The sequence below is a fragment of the Oryctolagus cuniculus genome, chromosome 6 (genome assembly GCF_964237555.1).
Source record: "Oryctolagus cuniculus chromosome 6, mOryCun1.1, whole genome shotgun sequence".
In the NCBI taxonomy this organism is placed as follows: Eukaryota; Metazoa; Chordata; class Mammalia; order Lagomorpha; family Leporidae; genus Oryctolagus; species Oryctolagus cuniculus.
The window spans coordinates 385236-409574 of NC_091437.1; the positions used below are offsets into that span (position 1 = coordinate 385236).

The following is a 24339-nucleotide window of genomic DNA, read 5'->3' on the forward strand; positions in this document are numbered from 1 at the left end:
TGGAGCAGGCCCCCGAGTGTGCTGTCTTCAGAAATTAGGGTGGGAAAACTGGGGCGGAACCCTGCGGGCGTGGGGCTGGGCTGAACAGGAGAGGGGTGTCCCAGGTGCAGAGGCTGACACCATGCTGCCCTGTGTCCAGCCCCCGAGGTGATCATCCTGGAGCCCCTGCAGGATGTGCAGCTCAGTGAGGGCCAGGACGCCCACTTCCAATGCCGGCTGTCCAGGGCCTCGGGCCAGGAGGCCCGTTGGTCTTTGGGAGGGGTGCCCCTGCAGGCCAATGAGATGAACGACATCACCGTGGAGCAGGGGACGCTGCACTCACTAACCCTGCACAAGGTATAGCTCCGGGAGCTCCTGCACTGGGGGTGGGGGGTGCGGAGTCTCATCCTGCAAGGGTGGCGAGATGTGTAGCCCTCCATCCCAGGCAGGAGGGGCTGCCTGCCTGAGCTTCTCCCTCCCCGCTCCCCAGGTGACCGCTGAGGATGCTGGGACCGTCAGTTTCCACATGGGCTCCTGCAGCTCCGAAGCCCAGCTGAAGGTCACAGGTGGGCAGCACCTTCCCAGGCAACACACCTCTGCCTGTTTCCTGGTTCCACACTGGCCACCACGGAGGGCAGGGGCAGAGACCCGAGACTGTAGCAGTTATCTTACCTTGGTGGCCAGTCCTCCAGCCCGTGGTCACTACTGCCATGGATGAGAGGCCTCTGGGAGTGGGGAGGGCCTCATGGCAAACTCTCGGCTGTATGAGGGGTTCCTGTCCAGGGTGGGACTGGCTGCAGGGGGAGCGGGGGAGCTCAGCTGTCCATGGGCCTGGGTCTTCTTGACTTCACCATCTCTCTTCCATCCTTCTAGTATGTGTTCACTCACTACCCACTCTCCACCTGTCCATTCATCTGCCACCTGTCAGTCAGCCATCTGTCCGTCTGCCCATTAACCTATCACCTATCCATCCATTCTCCACCCATCCATCCGCCGCCTGTCACTCATCTGTCAGTCCACCCATTAACCTGTCCATCATCCATCCATCCATCCATCCGCCACGTCAGTCATCCATCTGTCCACCCATTAACCTGTCCACCACCCATCCACCCATTCTCTATCCATCATATGTCAGTCACCCATCTGTGCATCCATCCATTAACCTATCCACCACCCATCCATCCATCTACCACGTGTCAGTCATCCATTTGTCCTCCACCCATCCATCCATCCGCCACCCATCCATCCATCCGCCACCTGTCAATCATCCATCTGTCTACCCATTAACCTATCACCCATCCATCCATTCTCTACCTATCCATCCATCCACTACCTGTCAATCATCCATCTGTCCATATATTCATTAGCCTACTCACTACCCATTCATCCATTCTCTACATCCATCATCTGTCAATCACCCATCTGTCCACATCCATCTGCCACCTGTCAGTCATCCATCTGTCCACCCATCCATTAATCTATCCTCCACCCATCCATCCATTTTCTATCCATCATCTGTCAATCACTCAACTGTCCACCCATCCATCCATCTGCCACCCGTCAGTCACCCATCTGTTCATCTATCCATTAACCTATCCACTACCCATCCATCCATTCTCTGTCCATCCATCCGTCTGCCATCAGTATACTAACCTATCTACTACCCATCCATCCATTCCCCACCCATGCATCCATCTTCAGTTATCTATCCATCTATCCATCCATCCATTAGCCTATCCACTACCCATCCATCCATTCATCTGCCACCTATAATCATCCATCTGTCCATCCACCCACTAACCTGTCCACTACTTACCCATCATTCTCCATCCATCCATCCATCCATTTGCCACCTGCTAACCTATTCACTACCTATCCATTTATCCATTCGTTAACCCGTTCACTATCTATCCATGCATCCATCAGTCTGTTCTCTCATTTGCCATCCATCATCCATCTAGCATCTAGCATGCACCACCCACTCATTCAACATTGACCCTAAGTTCCTACTCAGTCAGATGCCAGACTCCAGCATGGGCCCCATGTAGCTGTGTTCTCGTGAGTTCCCACCCTTTTTGGGGAGCTGGATGTGGAGACAGAGTGTGTTCTGGATCCCAGGCCCTCTCCCCTGAGACTTTAGGGGTAGACAGACGTGGCCAGTTCTGTGGCCTGTGGGACCAAGTACCCACGCCCTCTAGTTGGGTGACCAAAGGGAGTCTCATTGGTGTCCCAAACCATGGCATAGCAGGAAGAACTTGATGTATCCATAGGATGCACACCTGTGTAGGTGGTGTGGACACATGGGCTGTACCTTGGCCCTCACTAGGCCAGGCATCCCCAGCCTGGATGAGCGGCCTGGCGGTGGTCTTGGGGGAGGCCCCAGACATGGGTGTGTGAATGGGTGTCCAGGCAGGTGGAGTGGTGGGCTCACATGGGTAGGCAGTGGTGCTGGAGGTGAGAGAGGAGCTGGTGGAGCATCGTGGGCAGTTGCGCACTTTGGGGGCTGGTACCGGGTACTGATGGTGCCCTTGAGGGTGTGTGAAGAGGCTCCCAGTGGGGAGCCTGTTGAGGTGGGCACCTCTATCCTGCTGATCTCAGCGTGGAATTCCTACCTGCCCCATGAGATGGAGGCATCTCAAGTCTGCCAACTGTGGAGGTGCCCAGGATGGGGTTCCCCTTACCTGGGTCCCAGCAGCAGAGCAGGGGCTGGAAGCTGCTGGTCTGCCTTCTCTGGCTGTATGGGCAGTGGTGTTACAGGAATGCTGTCAGCCCCCCATCTGCTGTGCCTGTCCTGAGTGTCCACGGGTGGACTGAGCTGAGAGCACAGAGCAGCCAGAAGCCACAGCTGTGCGTGGGCCCCTGTGTGATGGGCAGGGCGCCGCTGCCACCCAGCTTTAGGGTCCTGGAGCCCCCGACCTGAGGCCTCCAGGGGCCACCTGGACACAGCACCTTGTGGTAACAGGAGCGGGGTCAATTTCACACCCTCAGGGATGGAGCCTTGCTTCTGAAGCTGACCCCCATGCTTAGAGAGCCTCGGCCTCTCTTCCTGACCCCCTCTGGGTCAGATGAGGCACCCACCACAGGCTTGGGCTTATCCACTTCTGAGCATAGTGCAGGTGCCCGTCAGTGGCTTCCAGCTGTGCTCTGGGTGCGTGGGGCACAGGGCTGAGCCCCTTTCCCAGGACTCGCTGCAGGGGCCCCTGAGTTCTGTGACCAGGTGAGCTCTGCTGGTCTGGGGCTGTTGCTCGGCTGCAGCCGGCCTGTTGTGACACATCCATGCTGACACGTGGAGCACGACCACCATGCCCTCCCATTGCAGGCCCCATGTGACCAGAGGGTGAGGTGTCCCTACAGCCCCAGCAACTGCCCGCAGAGACGGCTGGTGCCGGAGTCAGATTCCAGGGGCCAAGCTCAGTCCCATACTCCTTAGAGGTAGCAGGTGGGAGAGATACGCAGGCGGGAGGGGGCCCCGTGCCTTCTCCACGTGTGCCCCCAGCTGCCCTTGCTGCTCCTTGCTCTTGATCTTTCCAGAGCCTTGTGTCCAGCCCCCCCTCTCCCCGTGGGCTGAAGTCTCTAATTGCTTGGTCTTTGTGCTGACCAGACCACTACCTCCTCAGCACGAATGCAGGTGCCATCCAAGGCACTGCTAGTATTTGGGGTTTGGGGGAGGGCTGTGGCGCCAGGAACAAAGCCAGGTCTGTTATTGTACCATGCCCCCATATCAGTATATCCCAGGATGGCCCCCAATCAGTAGTCTCCATATTGGTAGATCCCAGGCTGGCCTCATATCAGTGGCCCCCACATTCGTGGTCCCTGTATTGGTAGATCTTAGGGTGGCCCCTATATCAGTGGCCTCCATATTGGTAGCTCCCAGGGTGGCCCCTGTATCAGCAGCCCCCAGAGTGCCCAGCCACCCTCCTTCCTGCCCTCTCCCACAGAGGCTGAGCTGCGCCTGGTGCGTGGCCTGCAGAACGTGGATGTCTTCGCGGGGGAGGTGGCCACGTTCTCCTGCGAGGTGTCTCGTGCGGGTGGGCCAGATGCCCGCTGGTGGCTGGATGGGACCCTGCTGCAGGACAGCCCCCAGAGCACCATCGCTGTGCATGATGGGACCTGTCACTCCCTCACGCTGTCAGACCTGGGGGTGGCCGACTCGGGCACCGTCACCTTCCGTGCGGGGCCCCTGGTCTCCACAGCCAAGTTGTTGGTCAAAGGTATTGGCTGGCGGGGACGCCCCACGCTCGTGCCTCTGCCTGTGCTGCCCCCGCATGCTTCCCAGAGGCTCCCAGCCTGGGTGCCACTTGTGGGCACCCATCAGCTAGGGCGTCAGCAAGGGTTTGGCCGAGGAGCTCCTGTCTGTCTCCAAGCAGGTCAGCTGCAGGCTGACTCCGTGTCCTCCTGCTGTGCAGGGCTCCCTCCATCACTTGCGGTGGGAGTGGGCTTTCCTGGATGCCTGGAGAAGCCGTCCCGCCCTGTGGGCTGGGACAGGAACTGCGAGCACCTGCTCACCCTCCTCGTGGTTTTGCCCCTGCATAGGGCTTCTCCTGCACACTCAGAAAACGTGGAAGCCTCGGTCAGGTCCCAGGGTGGCAGTCGTTTGCCAAGGAGGATTTCCCTGGGTGGCTCTCAAGCAGGGAGGGGTGTATGTATGTGTTCCTGGTATGGCCAGTGGGGTGGGCACAGGCTACCAGGGGGCCCCCATCCTGGACAGACACCAAGGCAGAGAGTGCTGTGTGCAAGGGCCCCGGGGTGCCGGGCAGCCACTGCTATGCTTGTAGCCACTGCAGCCGCTATTGCCAATGGCAGGGGGGCGGGCGTGGTGGCCGTGCCCGCGGCTGACGCGTGTCCGGCGTTGGCAGATCCTGCGGTGGAGGTGGTCAGTGCCATGCAGGACCTGGTGGTGGAGGAGGGTGGCTCAGCCGAACTCCTCTGCCAATACTCGCGGCCCGTGCAGGCCACGTGGAAGATGGACGCGCGGGAGGTGTGCGCGGATGGGCACCGTGTCGTCATAGAGCAGGACTGGACGGTGGCCAGGCTGACCTTCAGGCCGGCCTTGCCCTGTGACAGTGGCATCTATTCTTGTGAGGCCGCGGGCACCCGTGTGGTGGCCCTGCTTCAAGTGCAAGGTGAGGCCGCCTGGCGGGCAGCGGCGGCCGGTGGGGACAGGCTGGGGAGGTGGCTTCCAGGAGAAGCACGTGGCCAGTCACTGGGCTGGTGCAGGTGGACTTGAGACAGCGAGCCAGGGAGGGGCCGTGGCCTGCGAGGCGAGCAGAGCATCCTGGGAGCCCTGTTCCTGGGGGGCCGGCAGTGGGTGGGCTCCCATCACCTGTGACGGGGCTGTTGCTCCTCAGGGGTCAGGAGCCAGAGGCTGATACAGGGCCCCACGGGGTGGGTCGGGCCGGGTGCCCAAGGCGCTCAGGGGAGGCTCTGCTGGGACGCTGCCCACCATGCAGCCGCTGGGGGCGTCCTCTGCTCTGTCATCCAGTGGACGGAGGTTGGGAGCCCTGCAGGCGCCAGCGCGCCCTGAGCCGCCCTCTCTCCGCAGCCAGGAACACGGTGGTGCGGGGCCTGGAGAACGTGGAGGCCCCCGAGGGTGGTGAGGCGCTGTTCGAGTGCCAGCTGTCCCGGCCTGAGGTGGCTGCCCAGACCTGGTTGCTGGACGATGAGCCTGTGCATAGCTCGGAACGCGCCGAAGTGGTCTACTTTGAGAACGGCCTGCGGCACCTGCTGCTGCTCAAGAACCTGCGGCCTCAGGACAGCTGCCGGGTGACCTTCCTGGCCGGGGACGTGGTGACCTCTGCGTTTCTCACTGTCAGAGGTGACCATGACTGCTGGGCCCCTCCTGGAGCCCTCACCCCACCCTTGCACTCATGCCCCGTCCCCAGTCCTGTCCCGGTGCTCACACCCTGCCCCACCCCCAAACCCTCCCCTGCACTCATACTCCGCCCCTGCCCCGCCCATCGCCCCGCCCCACACTCACGCCCTGCCCCTCGACCAACCCTTGTACTCATGCTGTGCCCTGCCAATCCGCACTCGTGCCCCGCCTGCTCCCAGCCCCACCCCCACACTCAAACCCCGCCCTCCCCTGCCCCACCCTGCAGGCTGGCGCCTGGAGGTCCTGGAGCACCCGCGGGACTCGGCGGTGCTGGCCGGGGCGCAGGCCTGCTTCAGCTGTACGCTCAGCGAGGCCGTGCCCGTGAGCGAGGCGAGCTGGTACGTCAACGGGGCTGCTGTGCAGCCGGATGACCCTGACTGGATGGTCACTGCTGACGGCAGCCACCATGCCCTGCTGCTGCGCCACGCCCAGCCACACCATGCCGGGGAGGTCACCTTTGCTGCCCGCGATGCCCTGGCCTCTGCACGGCTCACTGTGCTGGGTGAGCTGCTGGCGGGGCCCCAGCTGGGATCGGGGCATGCGCGGCCATGCCCCTGTGTGGATCTGTGCTGCCACAAGTCCATGGTGGCCCCCATACCTTAGGTGGCTCTGCCTGTGTGAATCCATCACCCTGGATGCTCCCTCCACGTGCCCCCTTCTCTCTGCCGGTGCAGATCCAAGCCCAGCCCTGGGGCAGGGAAGAGCAGGGCTGTGTCCCTAGGCCGTCAGGGGCTCTGGCAGCTTACCTTGGCCCAGGGGCACACGGGCTGGGGGTCCTGGTGCTGACGGACTCTTCTTCCCTGCAGGCCTCCCTGACCCCCCTGAGGACGCGGAGGTGGTGGGGCGCAGTGGTCACTCTGTGACGCTGTCCTGGGCAGCTCCCACAAGCGATGGTGGTGCTGGTCTCTGTGGCTACCGTGTAGAGATGAAGCAGGGAGCCACTGGTCAGTGGCGCTTGTGCCATGAGCTGGTGCCTGGGCCCGAGTGCGTGGTGGATGGCCTGCGTCCTGGGGAGGCCTACCGCTTCCGTGTGGCTGCTGTGGGTCCGGCGGGCATGGGGGAGCCCGTGCACCTGCCTCAGACCGTCTGTCTGGGTGAGTTACTGCTCTTGAGGCTGCCCCTTGGTGGGGGGCAGTGCTGGAGCCTGGGGTGACCCTGGGCCGCGCCCTGACGTGGCCTGTCTTCTGTCGGAACCGGGTGCCCAGCAGAGCCGGAGCCCGTGCGTCCCCCGGCTCCCGAGAGCCGCCAGGTGGCTGTCGGCCAGGATGTCTGCCTGGAGCTGGAGATGGCAGCGGAGGCTGGCGAGGTGGTGTGGCACAGAGGCTCAGAGCGCATCCAGCCCGACGGGCGCTTTGAGATGGTCTCCCGAGGTGGGCGGCAGACGCTGGTGATCAAGGACTTCAGGGCCGAGGACCAGGGGGAGTACCGCTGCAGCCCTGCCCGTGGCCCCAGCCCCCCAACAGCTGCTGCCTTCCAGGGTAGGTCTGCTGGCCTCCTGGGTCCTCGGGCAGGAGGCCTCTTCCTCCTCAGCTTTCTGTCCCGAGCCCAGAGCCTGGGTACTCAGTGTACTCAGCTCCATCTGCACTCTCAGCCGACCTGAGCCCCTCCCCTGCACACCCTGAGCCTGCACTGTCACCCCCTCCACACCCTGTGAGGCTGCACCGTCACCCCTCCCCTGCACACCCTGTGAGGCTGCACCATCACCCCGTCCCCTGCACACCCTGTGAGGCTGCACCGTCACCCCCCTCCCCTGCACACCCTGTGAGGCTGCACTGTCACCCCCCTCCCCTGCACACCCTGTGAGCCTGCACAGTCGCCCCACGGACCTAGGCCTCTTTCCTAAGGGGCAGGGCCAGCAAGGGCTGAAGCATCCCCTCCTGTCCTGGAGGTCACGGGACCTGTGCAGGACAGAAACGTAGGCCCTGTGTGTGTGGTGTTGGCCCTGGTAAAGGTCGAGGTGTGGGCTGTGCCTGGTGCAGGTGGGGCGGAGTTCAGCAAGGCCGCAGCCCAGGCCTCTCACCACTCAGCAGCCCGGCTGGGCCTGGAGCTGCTGCCCTGCTCTGGCTCACTCCGCGGTCTCTGCCCTCCCCAGTGGTGCTGGCTCAGGACTCTGGGGCTGAGGCCCCTGCACAGCCCAGCCTGCCCCCCGAGGCGGCCCAGGAGGGCGACCTGCACCTGCTTTGGGAGGCCCTGGCCCGGAAGCGCCGCATGAGCCGGGAGCCCACCCTGGACTCCATCAGCGAGCTGCCGGAGGAGGACGGCCGGGTGCAGCACCTGCGGCTGGAGGCAGAGGAGGCCGCCCCCGACCTCTCTGAGGAGTACTCCACAGCTGATGAGCTGGCGCGTACCGGGGAGGCGGACCTCTCACACACCAGCTCGGACGACGAGTCCCGAGCAGGCACCCCTTCCCTGGTCAGCTACCTCAAGAGGGCTGGGAGGCCGGGAGTCTCGCCTCTGGCCAGCAAGGTGAGCCTCTGTTTGGCCTGTGAGGAGAGGCCTGGGTGCCTCAGGTCTTAACCATCAGCCTGTCTGCTTGTCATCTGTCTGCTATTCTTCCACCTGCTAACCCACCCACGCATCCACCACCCACCATTCTCCATCGTCCATCCACTCACCCCATCCACCATTCATCACCCACCTGCCCACATCCTCCACCCGCTGCCCACCATCCACCATCTGCCATCCACCCGTCCACCGTTGAGCTGCCCTTCTTGCGTCTGTCTGTTCACCTGCAATTTCTGTGTCTGTCCGTCTGTTTATCCATTGGTCTGCTTGCCTCCCCATCTCCATCACCTGTCCATCCATGTGCCTGTCTACCTGTTCAGCGACCATCCGTGCACTCACCCATCGCTCAGCCACTTACCCCTCACACATTCCCCATTCGCCCACACACCCACCTGCCTGCTGCAGCTTTTTCTGAAGGCCTGCTGCTGGCTTGTGCTGCCTCGTGACCCTGTGTATGTGCAGTGACTTCAAGGGGGCGGGCTGGCTGTCTGCAGCAACACAAGTCAGCAGGCACCTGCCCTGGGAGGCGCTAGTGGGATTGCCCCTAGGGGGCAGGTGGAATGGCATGCTGGAATGAGGCTGGGAGCCGGGGCCCAATCCCCTGGTGCCCCTGCACCAGTCCTGTCCCCGTTCCTGGCCTCGGTTCCTACCCTGCCGTGACTTCAGGCCTGGTGCCGCAGGTTGGGGCTCCAGCAGTTCCCGCTGTGAAGCCACCGGAGCAGCCACAGCAACCACCCGCAGCACAGCTGCCGCCAGGAGACCTGCATGGGCCCTGCGTGGACGAGGCGGCCGTGAAGATCCAAGCTGCCTTCAAGGGCTACAAGGTCCGGAAAGAGGTGAAGCGGCAGGAGGGGCCCGTGTTCTCCCGCACCTTTGGGGACACAGAGGCACAGGTCGGGGACACCTTACATCTGGAGTGCGTGGTGGCCAGCAAAGCGGACGTGCGGGCCCGGTGGCTGAAGGACGACGTGGAGCTGACCGACGGGCGGCACCACCACATCGACCAGCTGGCGGACGGCACCTGCTCTCTGCTGGTCACCGGCCTGGGCCATGCTGACACCGGCCGCTACACCTGTCAGGTGACCAACAGGTTTGGGCAGGTGGCCCACAGCGCCTGTGTAGTGGTCAGTGGGACGGAGAGTGAGGCCGAGAGCTCCTCGGGGGGTGAGCTGGACGACGCCTTCCGTCGGGCCGCCCGGCGGCTGCACCGGCTCTTCCGCACCAAGGGCCCGGCCGAGGTCTCGGATGAGGAGCTCTTCCTGAGTGCGGACGAGGGTGCCGTAGAGCCGGAGCCTGCCGACTGGCAGACCTACCGAGAGGACGAGCACTGTGTCTGCATCCGTTTCGAGGCCCTGGCTGAGGCTGAGCGGGCGGTCGCCTGCTTCCGGGAGACGTTTGCCACGCTGGGCATCAGGGTGGAGATCAGCCTGGTGGAGCAGGGCCCCCGGAGCGTGGAGATGCGTGTCTGTAGGGCAGCCCCTGCCCCTGGCATGCCCCCGGAGCCAGCGCCCGGCCTGCTGCCCGCCGACACGGGTGAGTGCGGGAGGACCAGCGCCAAGGCGGGAAAGGCCCCGCCTTCAGGGTTACATGGGGCGGGGTTTGAACCCCAGCTCTGCCTGTTACCAGCTGCACTCAGCCACACGTGTGAGACGGTCACGTGAATACTCTTGCGACGGGACTTTGGGTCATGCGGCGTGTGGCACGCAGGGCTCCCTGTGGACCCGTGCAGTGCTGACTGCGGCGACAAAGCTGGACTTGTGTCCCCATGTCTTCTGGGCACGCTGGAAGGGATTCGTGTCCTGTGGCGTTTTTTCTTGAATCCCCTTCTTCCCAGAGTTGAGCCGCTCTTTGCTTCAGACCCCTCCAAGCTCCTCTTGGGCACCCAGCCCCCAGCCCTGTCACTCTGGCCATGGGGTCACATCGCATGGGGGCAGAGCACAGGGGAGGCCAGGTGGGCTGGGCCAGCTGCAGCTCAGACGCCGGGCCCCAGAGTGCTGGGTCCTCAAACTGCCAGCTAGGGCTAACGCCTGTGCCCCGCCCACCCCTCCCAGCCCCGGTATTTGTGACGGAGCTGCAGAACCAGGAAGTACAAGACGGCTATCCCGTGAGCTTCGACTGCGTGGTGAGGGGCCAGCCTGTGCCCAGCGTGCGCTGGTTCAAGGACGGGAAGCTGCTGGAGGAGGACGACCACTACATGATCAATGAGGACCAGCAGGGTGGCCACCAGCTCATCATCACAGCCGTGGTGCCTGCGGACATGGGCGTCTACCGCTGCCTGGCAGAGAACAGCATGGGGGTGTCCTCCACCAAGGCCGAGCTGCGTGTGGAACGTGAGTGACCCACCTGCTGTGGTGGGAGGGGCAGACAGCACTGCTGGGTGACCCAGGGTAGGCAGGTGGGGTGAGAGGGGCAGAGAGCACTGCTGGGTGACCCGGGGTGGGCAAGTGGGGGTGGGAGGGGCAGAGAGCACTTGTGACACTTGGCACCAGCTAGGATCTGGGGCCTCAGTGTCTCCTGCCTGATGCACACTCCCCGGGGACTGGAGCCCTGGGTAGGGTTGGGGGGCTCTTGTCTCTGATGGTGTCCAGGCTGGGGAAAGGCCCAGCAGGCTTGGCAAGTGGACCTCATGGAGTGGGGAGGGCAGCAGGCAGGCAGGGCCAGGCTGGCCGGGAGGCCCCTCAGGAGTGGAGACTGGCATCGTGGCCCCTGAGACCCTCATGTGAGCTGTGGCTCTGGCTCCTGGCACGGAGCTGCCAAGACCTGGGAATTCCATGGTTGATAACAGAGTGTTCGGTTCCAGTGAGGGGACTCGGCTTGGGGGTCAGGGAGGGGTCCCAGAGGGCTTCAGGGTTGGGGGCTGCTTGCCAGAGAGCCCGAGCCTTGATGAGGAGCCTGAAACTCTCGGCCCAGCCTCACCCTCCGGAAGGCTGTGGGCCAGAGCTAACCCTTGGTCCTGCCTCCATGAAGACCTGCAAACCATGGAGCTTGGGGGACCTGGGGGCTGCTGGTCAGGGAGGGATGGAGGGCGGGGACCATGTGACGCTGGGAGCCCCACCCTCGTGCCTTGCTGCGTCTTCCGTGCAGGTGCTCCTGCAAAGAGCAAGCTGGACCGAGCTCTGCCTGCAGCTCGCTCCATAGTGACCAAGCAGGAGGAGCCCTGGGACACTGAACCCTGTTCAGAGCAAGGCTGGCTGGGACTTGCACAGTCCTAGGGGACTGACCTTGGCCCTGTGCTGTGGGCAGCGGCTCCAGGTGGACAGTGCCAGGACCGACTCAGTTGCTGGTACTCGGGGAACTGTGGAGTTGCCTGGTGTGGGAAGTACCCCTCCACTGTGTTTGCCCAGGGGTCCAGCACCCTGAGCCTGTGAGTGCGCACAAGAGTGTCGCTGGCCACCTCGGGGCCCTGGGGACCCTCGCCAGGTCTCCACCAGTGCTGGGTGGTTAGTGTTGGAACAGAGGGGACGCTTGGGCACCCAGCTGGTGGCACGTGTGCTGTGGGTGACTGGCTCGGGCGCCACAGAGGTGGACTCCAGTCCTGCCTCTGCCGCATACCAACTGTGAGACGTGGAACAAGCCACTTGGTCTCTCAGTGCCTCAGCCTCCAAGTCTACAGAATGGAGGCCACGGAAACCAGCCCAGGGCAGAGTTGTGATGCACAGGTTGAGCAGATCAGGCCGTGTGTCAGCTGCGGGATGGGACATGCTGCTGTGTCTTCCAGCCCGAGACGTCCCGCTGTGTGCCTCAGGCCCCGGGCAGCAGCCTGCAGTGCCAGAGAAAGCTGCCTCCTGCCAGCCCCTCTGTGTTCAGCCTGTGCCATGCGGCTGGCCCGGGTGAGCTGGTCTGGGCCACGAGGTCCCAGGAGCAGCAGGCAGGGTAGTCACGTGGAAACCACAAGTAAGGCACAGAAGCAGGTGCAGCAGCTTCAGGTGAAGTGACGCTACAAGCCTGCCACGCTGGGCCCACACGCCGAGAACAGCATGCAGAGAAGACTGTGTCTGTAGAAGCACACTGTGCACACATCAAGCTCGACAGAGCACTCGCCACTGCCCCAGACTGACACCAGGCTCAGTGCAGTTCTGTGGAAGTCTTGGCAGGACTTTTTAAAAAATTATCTTCGTTTTATTTGAAATGCAGAGAGACAGATCCTCTAACTGCTGGTTCATTCTCCAAATGCCTGCAACAGCCAGGGCCAGGACAGCCTGAGTCTCCCTCGTGGGTGGCAGAGACCCAAGCACTCAGGCCATCGCCTGCTGCCCCCCAGGTGTGCACCAGCAGGAAGCTGGATGAGAAGTGGAGTAGCTGGGACTGCAGAGGAGGCGTGGGCCATCCCAAGTGAGCCCCGGCCCCTGTCCAGACACCTGCCCCCAGCAAGGTCTTGTCCACAGCCATGGCCGAGCTTATTCCAAAAGGGACAGGAAAAGACACAGAACCTAGAAAGCTAATGCAACTTTTGGAAAACAAGAATACAGCGGGGATACTCAGAGCAGGACTTGCTGTGTGGCGCCGACTGGGGGACTGACAAGAGTCGGTGGAGAGTACAGAATTGGGCTGGTGAACACACGCGTGCATCCCGCTGATTTCTGACAAACATGTGAGAGCTGTAAACAGGGCACGGATAGGACTCCACAGATGTGGACTGAAGATGTGCCATCTCAAGAGGAAGAATTTCACAAATGGTACTGGAGCAGTGGACCTCACACTTACACGGAGATTCACTCAGGAGTAATTGCGTAGTAAGCAGAAGTGAGCTTTTAGGGAAGACAAGGCTCTGCAGGATGAGGTCTGTGAGAAGCCGGCTGGGCCTGACCCTGACCTCGAGGGGAGCTGGGTGAGCCGAGCCTGGTGTCCCGAGAGACGTGGAGAATGGGGTGCTGCAGCTGGGTCGAGAGCCTGTGCAAGCCACGTGTGACCGAAAGGCACCGGAAACCTCAAAGCCAGCATGGTCAGGATTTGTGGGCCTAGGAGGGAGCACACAGGCACAGGGGACTTCAGTGGCTCCGGCTGGGAGGGGTGTGTGTGCACTGGAGCCCTGGTGAGGTGGCCATGGCCACAGAGGCAGGGGAGGACACAGGGGCCTGGGCTGCCCCTGCTCTGCTTGTGCAGGTGTCAGATGCCAGGTGCTCACCATGTGGCCAAACAGTGCTGCAGATGAGCCCTCACTCACACCAAGACCCTGGGGCTCCACTGTGGCCGAGCAGGGGAAGCCGCTGCCTATGATGCAGGTGCCATGTGGCGCTGGGTCCTGTTCTGGGTCCTGTCCACTTCCCACGCAGCTTCCTGCTCGTGGCCTGGGAAAGGCAGCGGAAGATTGCCCAGGGATGTAGGCCCCTCCACATGGGAAAACCGGATGAAGCTCCAGCCTCCTGGCTTCAGACCAGCCCAGTACTGGCTGCTGTGGCCATCTGGGGAGTGAACCAGCAAATGGAAGACTGTCCCTCTCCTTTTCCTCCTGCCCTCTCTAACTCTGCCTTTCAATGTAGATAAATCAATCTTTAAGGAAAACCCTCTACCCAGAGGCTCAATGCACCCCCTTCCTGGCGGCCCGGTCTGGGCCCAGCTGAGATGGGCTTCATGGAGGAGTGGTGACACAAGCTGTAGACACCTGGGTCACACTGCACATGAAATGCAACCCCGCCCCCCCCCCACTGTGCTGGGTCACACTGCGCATGAAATGCAACCCCACCTTCCCCCCCACGCTGTGCTGGGTCACACTGCACACTAAATGCAACCCCGCCCCCCCCACTGTGCTGGGTCACACTGCGCATGAAATGCAACCCCACCTTCCCCCCCACGCTGTGCTGGGTCACACTGCACACGAAATGCAACCCCACCTTCCCCCCCACACTGTGCTGGGTCACACTGCACACTAAATGCAACCCCACCTTCCCCCCCACGCTACGCTGGGTCACACTGCGCATGAAATGCAACCCCACCTTCCCCCCCACGCTGTGCTGGGTCACACTGCACACTAAATGCAACCCCACCTTCCCCCCCCACTGTGCTGGGTCACACTGTACACAAAATGCAACCCCACCTTCCCCCCCCCCCACTGTGCTGGGTCACACTGTACACAAAATGCAACCCCACCTTCCCCCCCACGCTGCGCTGGGTCACACTGTACACTAAATGCAACCCCACCTTCCCCCCCACGCTGCGCTGGGTCACACTGCGCATGAAATGCAACCCTGCCCCCCCCCACGCTGTGCTGGGTCACACTGCACACGAAATGCAACCCCACCTTCCCCCCCACGCTACGCTGGGTCACACTGCGCATGAAATGCAACCCCACCTTCCCCCCCACGCTGTGCTGGGTCACACTGCACACGAAATGCAACCCCACTTTCCCCCCCCACTGTGCTGGGTCACACTGCACACTAAATGCAACCCCACCTTCCCCCCCACGCTGCGCTGGGTCACACTGTACACTAAATGCAACCCCACCTTCCCCCCCACTGTGCTGGGTCACACTGCACACTAAATGCAACCCCACCTTCCCCCCCACGCTGTGCTGGGTCACACTGCGCATGAAATGCAACCCCACCTTCCCCCCCACGCTGTGCTGGGTCACACTGTACACAAAATGCAACCCCACCTTCCCCCCCACGCTGCGCTGGGTCACACTGTACACTAAATGCAACCCCACCTTCCCCCCCACGCTGCGCTGGGTCACACTGCGCATGAAATGCAACCCTGCCCCCCCCACGCTGTGCTGGGTCACACTGCACACGAAATGCAACCCCACCTTCCCCCCCACGCTACGCTGGGTCACACTGCGCATGAAATGCAACCCCGCCCCCCCCCCCGCCCACGCTGTGTTGGGTTCAGAGACGCGCAGCCCATCTGTGACACGTGGCCTGTTTTCCCATAGTTCACACGCAGCTTGTGGGGTCAGAACAGGTTGCTGGGTTGCGTCAGGCTTCCTGGCTGTGTGACTGTGCTGGAATCAGTGTGGGAAACTGGAGGCCGAGGGCCCCGGTGCTGCTTTGAAGTCTGGTGTGAAGCAGGGTCATCCCAGCACGAGTAGGAAAGGTACTCCTGCAAAACAGAGCATCGGTGGCCTCCAGCACGACCCCCGCCTGCCCTCCTGTTGCCAGGGGCCATGGTGGCCGTCCTGCCCCAGGGTCACCTGTCGGCGTGTGGGAGTTCCAGCACTCACACGTTTGAACGCAGCCCCAGGTTCCCCGTTCACGTTTGCTTTTGAAGGCTGTTTTTTGCTAGGCCGGTTTTCTTTCTTCTTCTTTTTTTTTTTTTTTTTTTTAAGATTTGTTTTATTTCTTTGAAAGACAGAGTTAGAGAGAGGGAGGGAGGGAGGGAGGGATCTTCCATCCGCTGGTGCACTCTCCAGATGGCAGCAACAGCCAGAGCTGCGCCAATCCGAAGCCAGGAGCCAGGAGCTTCTTCTGGGTCTCTCACGTGGGTGCAGGGGCCCAAGGACTTGGGCCATCCTCTACTGCTTTCCCAACCCTAGCAGAGAGCTGGATCAGAAGATGAGCAGCCGGGACTAGAACCGGCGCCCATATGGGATGCCAGCATTTCAGGCTGTGCCACAGCACTGCCCCCGCCCCTTTTTTTTTTTTTTTTTTTTTTTTTTTTTTTTGACAGGCAGAGTGGACAGTGAGAGAGAGACAGAGAGAAAGGTCTTCCTTTGCTGTTGGTTCACCCTCCAATGGCCGCCGCGGCCGGCGCGCTGCGGCCGGCACACCGCGCTGATCCGATGGCAGGAGCCAGGAGCCAGGAGCCAGGTGCTTTTCCTGGTCTCCCATGGGGTGCAGGGCCCAAGCACCTGGGCCATCCTCCACTGCACTCCCTGGCCACAGCAGAGACCTGGCCTGGAAGAGGGCAACCGGGACAGAATCCGGCGCCCCAACCGGGACTAGAACCCGGTGTGCCAGCGCCGCTAGGCGGAGGGTTAGCCTAGTGAGCCACGGCGCCGGCCCCCGCCCCTTTTTAAAAGATTTATTTCTTTGAAAAACAGAGGTAGAGACAGAGAGAGACAGTTTTCTTTGTTTTTTTTAAAGATTTATATATTTATTTGAAAGACAGAGTTAGAAAGAGAGGGAGAGACAAAGACAGAGGTCTTCCATCTGCTGGTTCCCTCTCCAAGTAGTTGCAAGGGCCAGGGCTGGGCCCATCTGGAGCCAGGAGCCAGGAGCTTCTTCCAGGTCTTCCACGTGGGTGCAGGGGCCAATCTTCCACTGCTTCCCCAGGCCATCAGCAGGGAGCTGGATGGAAGTGGGGCAGACAGGACTGAACCGAGGCCCATATGAGATGCCAGCGCCACAGGCAGAGGCTTTACCCACCACACCACAGCGCCGGCCCCTGGTTTTCTTTCCTTAGCGATGGTCTGCTATGGTCTTATTGACATTGTCCCCAGTGAGAAATCTGCCGTCCTTCCCATCGTTCCTCTGTCTATAACTTGTCTTTCCCACTGGGATCTAAAGTGTGGGTAGTCACACAATTTACCGTCTCTAGTACCTTTGCGAGGTTCTACATCCGTCACTACTGTCTGATGGAATGTTCTGGGTCTCTGATTCCAGAACATTCTCATCACTGCCCACCCCCCGAAACCTCTAGTAGTTACTCGCCATCCACCCTTCCCCCAGCCCCTGAAAGTTACTGATCTACTTCCTGTCTGGGTGAGCCTGTTCTTGACAGTTCCTGTGACAACAGCTTAGTTTGTGTCTGACCACTCCCCCTGAGCTTAATATTTCCGTGACATGTCAGTATGTCATTGCTTTGTGTAGCCAATGCCATTCCTTTGTGCAGCTGTCATTGCCCTACGTGGATGATGTCATTGCTCTGCGTGGATGATGTCATTGCCCTGCATGGTTGATGTCATTGCCCTGCATGGATGATGTCATTGCCCTGCATGGTTGATGTCATTGCTCTGCGTGGATGATGTCATTGCCCTGCGTGGTTGATGTCATTGCTCTGCATGGATGATGTCATTGCTCTGCGTGGATGATGTCATTGCCCTGCATGGTTGATGTCATTGCTCTGCGTGGATGATGTCATTGCCCTGCATGGTTGATGTCATTGCCCTGCATGGTTGATGTCATTGCCCTGCGTGGTTGATGTCATTGCCCTGCGTGGATGATGTCATTGCTCTGCGTGGATGATGTCATTGCCCTGCATGGTTGATGTCATTGCCCTGCATGGATGATGTCATTGCCCTGCATGGTTGATGTCATTGCTCTGCGTGGATGATGTCATTGCCCTGCGTGGTTGATGTCATTGCTCTGCATGGATGATGTCATTGCTCTGCGTGGATGATGTCATTGCCCTGCATGGTTGATGTCATTGCCCTGCATGGTTGATGCCATTGCCTGTGGGGAGCAACTCAGACTAGACTAAGTTACTGGAATTAAGACTTATTCTATGCATCTGCTCCCCCACAATATGGCACTGGGAGAGGAGAAAACAGCTTCTACACAGCTGCCTCCAGTTCAGCCAATAAACTGTAGGACTTGCTCCTGATTGGAGAGCAGCGTACTCGGCGTGTGGGCAGCTGAGTTAGGATTGGCGGAGGAGGACTATAGAGGAGAGAGACGGCATGCACCAGGAACATCTAAGGGGAACATCTAAGGGGAACACCTGTGCAGCCCCCGAGAGAGCCGGCCGGCGGTGTGCCGCTCCCCCGCGGAAGTGGGGAATGTGGCAGGGGGAACCGCCCTTCCACGGAGGTGGAAGGGCCGGTAGCCAACCCGGGAAGAACCAGCAGCAAACCCGGGGAGGGCCGAGCAGACGAAAGAACAGCGCAGGGTCCTGTGTCGTTCCTCCACGAAGACAGGGAGCGACAATTGCCCTGCGTGGTTGATGTCATTGCCCTACATGGATGATGTCATTGCCCTGCGTGGATGATGTCATTGCCCTGCGTGGTTGATGTCATTGCCCTGCCTGGATGATGTCATTGCTCTGTGTGGATGATGTCATTGCCTTGCCTGGGTGATGTCATTGCATAGCTGATGTCATTGCATGGCTGATGTCATTGTGTGGCTGATGCCATTGCTCTGCATGGACGATGTCATTTCTCTCTATAGCTGATATCATTGCTGGGCGTGGCTCTAAGGTGTTCTGCTGCACGTGGAATATTCACTCACCCGTCTGGCATGCTCCTCTGCCCTCAGCTTGGCTAGTTTGAACTGTGCTGCTGTGATGTCTGGACATTTGGGGCCCAGGGTCCACAGGGGACTGCTGGGTGTGGGGGAGCTGCCAGGCGCGGCCTGGTTCACCTGCTCGTTCTCACGTTGCGCTCTGGCTCTTGTGTCTGAGAAACCACACCAACCCAGGTCGGGGGGTTGTGTGTAGGATGAGTCTCCTGTGCTTAGCTCTGAGATCCACTGTGCTCCTTCTTGAAGTGGAGGCCCCCTGTCTGGCGCCGTTGTGGAAAGGGCTGTTTCCCCAGGGAACTGTGAAACCTGTCCCTTACGTGGTTGGCTCGTTGAAGGGACTGCGTCCATTCCCACGGGCATCACTGTGCACCGTGGGGACTGGAGCTGCACCATGAGTTTTGGAGTTTTGTTCTCCAAGTTCTTGTTCAGGATGGTTCTGGAATCTCAGGGTCCCCAGACTTTCACGGGAACATTTGTCAGCTTCTGCAGAAGCCGTCTGCGTGTTCTCAGGATTTCGTCCCCGTCCGGGCCGTGAGTGGCTCCATGACAACGCTCTGCCGTACACTTTGCTGTGTTCCTTCTGCGTGGATTCCATGAGCTTCCTGGGACTTTGCGCTTAGGGTTTTTGTTAACCCTGGAGTTTCTGTGGCTGCTGTTTCTTCAAGTGTTTTTCTGCTCCCCCTCGTTCGGGGACTTTGGCCGCTGGAAGCACTCAGCTTGCTGGGCTGTGCCTTCAGCCTGCTGCCTGCAAGGGCCAGTTGCTGGGGCTCTGCTGTCCCCCGTTGACTGTCAGTGCCAGGTTCTGCGCTGCAGCCTTCAGGAAGTGTGTCCCCTGGCTCTGCTTTGCAGACACACAGAGTGCCGTCCGAGCCCCTCTCCAGTGAGGTCCTGGTGGTTCGGGCTGGGCGTTTCCCTGCCAGGGGCCATGCCTGCCCCCTTGGGTGTCTGCAGCTGCTGGGTTGGAGTCTGGCCCATGGCAGAGCCTTCCGGCCTGTGGTTTCTCTGACTGGTCACGTGGGTCTGGAGTGGGCTCAGGTGGGCTGATGACTCCCGCCTCTGAAGCAGGGGCCCTCTGACTGCCCGTGAGTTACGAAGTCTTCTGTCTGGCCGTGTGCACGTGTGCTCTGCCGTGTGCACATGTGCTCTGCTCTCCCCAGGCCTCTCAGGGGTCCTTGCCATCAGAGCTTCGTCCTCTCTGGCTCTGTCCGGTGAATTCCAGCTGCCCCGGTCTCTCAGCACCTTTGGTCCTGGACAGGTAGCCCTCTGGGCTTGCCCAGGTCTGCCCCAGCTTCGCCTCCAGGTCCCCATAAGCCCCCGCACCTCTGTTCACCTCCTGGACCTCTGTGCTGTGCATCCTGCCATTGTTTGGGCTGGGTGGGAGCAGCTGTAACTCGTAGGCTGGGATTCTGGATCAGGAGCCAGGGCTGAGTCCGCTGGGTGCAGGCGCCCGTCTCCCTGGAGCTGTGGGAACGGGAAACACGCCATTCCTGGGGGTGAGAGTCAGGTCGGCAGCAGCGTCAGCAGGCAGGAATGGTGGCGTGCTGTGGGGAACTGGCCAAGGAGGGCGCTGGGCAGTCAGAACCACGCCAGGACGTCCAGAGAGCTGGCGTTATACAGCGTGACACAGCCGAGATGAGAAGTGCGGCGGTGGGGCCGGCAGCAGGCTCAGCGTCCCGGAGCAGACAGCCCTGTCTGTCCTTGAGGGGAGCGTGGGCACTGACCCCCCGGGAGCCCTCACGAGCTTTCGGCCCCCAGCAGAGGGCAGCGCCAGCCCTGCTTCCCAGCGATGGGCTGTGGGAGGGTCCCTCTGGGCCTCCCGGGCAGGCCGTGTGTGAGACCCTCGCAGGCCCGGCCGTCCTGGGGTGGGGGCCAGGCCGTGCTCCAGCTGCGCTCTTGTCTCTGCAGTCACGAGCACAGACTACGACACTGCGGCCGATGCCACAGAGACCTCCTCGTACTTCAGCGCGCAAGGCTACCTGTCCAGGTGAGGAGCAGAGAGATGACTGATGGCCCAGGCTTCTGGAGAGGCCTGGCCAGCAGGGTGGGCTCTGGCCAGCAGAATCCAAACCCTGTAGCCTTCTCAGGCCCTGGCGTCTGCGTCTGTCCCTCTGTGCAGCCAGCAGGGGCTTCGAGAGACCTCCACACCTGACCCCTACCCTGCAAACGCTCTCTCCCCCTGCCTGCCCGGCTGGTCCACGTCATAACTGCCCTGTCCTCCGCTCTTCCTGCCAGCCGGGAGCAGGAGGGGACAGAGTCCGATGAGGGGCAGCTGCCCCAGGTGGTGGAAGAGCTGAAAGACCTGCAGGTGGCCCCTGGCACACGCCTTGCCAAGTTCCAGCTCAGGGTGAAAGGTGAGGAGCAGAGGGAGTGGTGGGGGCTCTGCCTCCTGCCAGCCACCACAGGGAGGAGGCCCTGGCCAGCAGGGGGTCAGTGGGTCATGGTGCCTGCTGCCCAGGGGCAGGAGGCTGGGCATTAATCAGCCTCACATCTGGGGGGCACAGAGCCCTCTGGCAGGTGGCCTGTGTTGACCCCTCCCTTCCCCTGGCTCCAGGCTACCCAGCACCCAAGCTGTACTGGTTCAAAGATGGCCAGCCCCTGACTGCGTCTGCCCATATCCGCATGGCTGACAAGAAGACCCTGCACACCCTGGAGGTCGTCTCTGTGGCGCGGGAGGATGCCGGACAGTACTCCGCCTACATCAGCAATGCTGTGGGCGCCGCCTACTCATCTGCCCGGTTGCTGGTCCGCGGTGGGTGCCCTGGGGAGCCAACCTCACGTGCACACCCCAGTAGCTGGGAGTGGGTGCCAGAGTGCACCGTCAGGGCTTCAGCCCAGGACGGGTGTCTGTTAGGGAGCGTCCTGCCCGGAGCCAACCTCATGTGCACACCCCAGTAGCTGGGAGTCAGCCCCGTGGGGAGCGGGTGCGGGGTGCACCATCAGGGCCTTAGCCCAGGACGGGTAGCTGTCAGTAGGCAGCTGTGGGAACCCTGACACACAAACCTGCACAGGCAGGATGCTGGGGAGCTCTGGGAAGAGGGGTCCACACTTTCCTGTTCCCAAAAAGTGCTGAGCACTAAAAGTTAATTCCAAATGAGAGGCCATGGCTGCCGTGGGTGTGTGCACAGAGACAAACACAGGGTCTCTGAGGGGTCGAGAGTGGGATGGGGGAGCTCATCAGATCTGGTCCCCAGGAGGTAGGGTCTGGTCCTGGGAGGTCGGAGTCTGGTCCTGGGAGGTCGGATCTGGTCCCTGGGAGGTAGGGTCTGGTCCTGGAAGATGGGATCGGGTCCCAGGAGGTCGGAGTCTGGTCCTGGGAGGTAGGTTCTGGTCCCCGGAGGTGGGATCTGGTCCCAGGAGATGGGGTCTGGTCCCTGGGTTGTAGGGCAGCCGTCAGATCCAACCTGGTCTGTGCATCTTTTGTGTCATGTGTGAGTCCATGTTTCAGGTTTGGGCTGGGATGTAGGACCCTTGGCTCACAGGTCGGGGTGCAGGTGGGACCACCAGGCTCCTCTGTGCGGTCAAGGGCAGGTGGCGTGTGAGCCTTGTGTCTGAACTCTGTGTCCCTCTCAGGCCCGGATGAGCCCGAAGAGAAGCCAGTGTCAGGTGAGATGGCCCATCGGGCAGAGAGAGGATGAGTGGACCGTGGGCAGCGGGGATGGGAGTGGACATGGGGCTGGCCACAGTGGAGGTACAGGGTACAGACCACTCAGTGCAGAGGCCGGGTCTCCCAGGTCCTGGGAGGTGGGGGCTATCCCAGAGGTCATTGCTGGCTGCACCCCTTCCAGCTGTGCCTGAGCAGATGGTGCCTCCCCGGGTCCTGGAGAGGTTCACCCCCAAGACGGTGAAGCGGCATTCCAGCGTCACCTTCTCCGTGAAGGTAGCAGGTGGGTGTCCTGCATCCTGGCCACACGGGTACCTCCGGCTTCCAGCTCCTGGCGGGGCTGGACCAGCTCCTCCCTTCCTCACACAGGACACCCAGCCCCCACGGTTCACTGGCTCAGGGAGGAGGCCGAGAGGGGTGTGCTCTGGATCGGCCCTGACACACCGGGCTACACTGTGGCCAGCTCTGCCCAGCGGCACAGCTTGGTCATGCTGGACGTGGGCCGGCAGCACCAGGGCACTTACACATGCATCGCCACCAACGCCGCTGGCCAGGCCCTCTGCTCGGCCAGCCTGCACGTCTCAGGCCGTGAGTGGGGCAGGCTGGGCTGGGGGTGTCTGGGGACCCCAGCCTCCTTTTGAGCTGGTGGTGAGGTGGGGGGTTGGCTGAGCACAGCCCCTGCTCAGGGCGCCTGAGGGGCGGGGTGCAGGGCCCCAGGCAGCCCAGCCATCAAGGCAGGGACTGGACTCAGACTTGGACCTGGGCACGGGACGGGTGGGGTCTGAGACCTGGCCTTGATGGCTGCCTGGTTCTCCTGCAGTGGCCAAGGAGGAGGAGCAGGAGAAGGTGAAGGAGACCCTCATCTCCACTTTCCTGCAGGGGTGAGTAAGGGCTGGGAGCTGGGGGCAGGACGGCCCTGCTGCCGGGAGGGGCGCCTGTCCTAGAGAGGCCTGGCTTTGCCCTGTGCCTCAGTTTCCCTGTTGTGAAGTGGGCCTCCCTCAGGCCCTTCTGGGATGCACCCCCCAGTTGTGGGAGTCCAGCCTGTTGCCCCCAGGCCCTCATCCTGTTGGGGGCTCCTGCAGGAGGGTGGGAGGTGGCGCCATCCACCCCGGCCACTCAGGCTCTCGCTGTCCCCTTTAGGACAACCCAAGCCATCTCAGCACAGATGCTGGAGTCCGGGAACGTGGCTGAGCTTGCTGGACAGAAGAAGGGTATAGGCAGGGCAGGGTGCCTGAGCTCCTGCCCCAGGATGGGGGCCCAGGGAGCTGCCTGGGGCGGGGCAGTGGGGGAAGGCCCTAGGCCTGGGGGCTCCTCCTTGTGGTCTACACGGCCCTGCCTGCGCATGGATCCTGATTCTGGCATTGGGCCGTTTCTGACCCCCTGGATGTGGGAGGCTGTGGGGCCCCGGCCAGCCCAGTCCCCCACCACGGAGTGCATGTCCAGTGGCTGTGCCACCTGGATGCTGGGCTTCAAGACACCCCAGCTCCAGGTTCCTCCTGCAGCCCTTGCCCTCCGGCTGTGTGGCTGCCCCGGTCCCTCGGCCACCTCTGTCCCTTGGCTGTGCCCTTCGTGTGCTGGCCAGCCCTGATCCCCTCTGTCTAGACCCTGCCTCTTCTTCCTGGCCTCTTGGTCGCACCTCGGCTCAGACATGCCCTGCATCCTGCCAGCCCGCAGCGGCCTCCTGCTGCTCCAGTCTTGTCCCTCAATGACCTCACCCCCACTTGGGGAGACCCTGCCCCAGCCCCGTGCTGAGGACACACCTGAGGTATGGGAGTGCTCGTGAGGTGCTGAGGGACATCGGACACCTGACCGTGGTGTGCTCACCCCCCAGGAGAGACCCTGGCAGCTGAGGAGGCCGGTGGCCACCTGTCCCTTGCTGAGGTGGGCACGGAGGAGTTCCTGCGGAGACTCACCACCCAGATCACAGAGATGGTGTCGGCCAAGATCACGCAGGGTGAGCCCTGGGCGCTGGCTGGAAGGGGGCCGTGGGGCATCCTGGCAGTGGGGACATCATGACCCTTGTGTCCACCCAGCCAAACTGCAGGTACCCGGAGGTGACAGTGATGAGGAGTCCAAGACGCCGTCTGCATCCCCCCGGCACGGCCGGTCTCGGCCATCCTCCAGTGTACAGGAGTCTTCCTCGGAGTCGGAAGACGGTGACTCGCGTGGTGAGGTGGGTGGGCGGGACCCTCCGCAGAGGCTGTGTGACCTCTGACCTCCGGGCTCGCCGTCCGGGTGTGTGGAGACAGGTGGGCCTGTTCTAGAACTTA

General features: G+C 61.8%; 1 protein-coding gene across 3 annotated transcripts in view; it reads left to right on the forward strand.

Annotated features, from left to right (window-relative positions):
- OBSCN (obscurin, cytoskeletal calmodulin and titin-interacting RhoGEF) overlaps positions 1-24339 on the forward strand; it is a 116631-nt gene that overhangs the window by 65153 nt on the left and 27139 nt on the right. For 2 of the 3 annotated variants that reach the window (XM_070075938.1, XM_070075939.1), the window contains 21 exons: positions 140-336; positions 470-545; positions 3918-4190; positions 4836-5102; positions 5522-5794; positions 6078-6353; positions 6658-6945; positions 7057-7329; positions 7944-8317; positions 9037-9889; positions 10408-10686; positions 20374-20452; positions 20701-20819; positions 21020-21217; positions 22039-22071; positions 22254-22352; positions 22439-22657; positions 22890-22950; positions 23210-23280; positions 23901-24023; positions 24103-24242. In XM_070075938.1, the coding sequence (XP_069932039.1) occupies positions 140-336; positions 470-545; positions 3918-4190; positions 4836-5102; positions 5522-5794; positions 6078-6353; positions 6658-6945; positions 7057-7329; positions 7944-8317; positions 9037-9889; positions 10408-10686; positions 20374-20452; positions 20701-20819; positions 21020-21217; positions 22039-22071; positions 22254-22352; positions 22439-22657; positions 22890-22950; positions 23210-23280; positions 23901-24023; positions 24103-24242 (4571 nt within the window). The remainder of the gene's footprint in view (positions 1-139; positions 337-469; positions 546-3917; positions 4191-4835; positions 5103-5521; positions 5795-6077; positions 6354-6657; positions 6946-7056; positions 7330-7943; positions 8318-9036; positions 9890-10407; positions 10687-20373; positions 20453-20700; positions 20820-21019; positions 21218-22038; positions 22072-22253; positions 22353-22438; positions 22658-22889; positions 22951-23209; positions 23281-23900; positions 24024-24102; positions 24243-24339) is intronic. The other variant, XM_070075940.1, reaches the window with a different exon arrangement.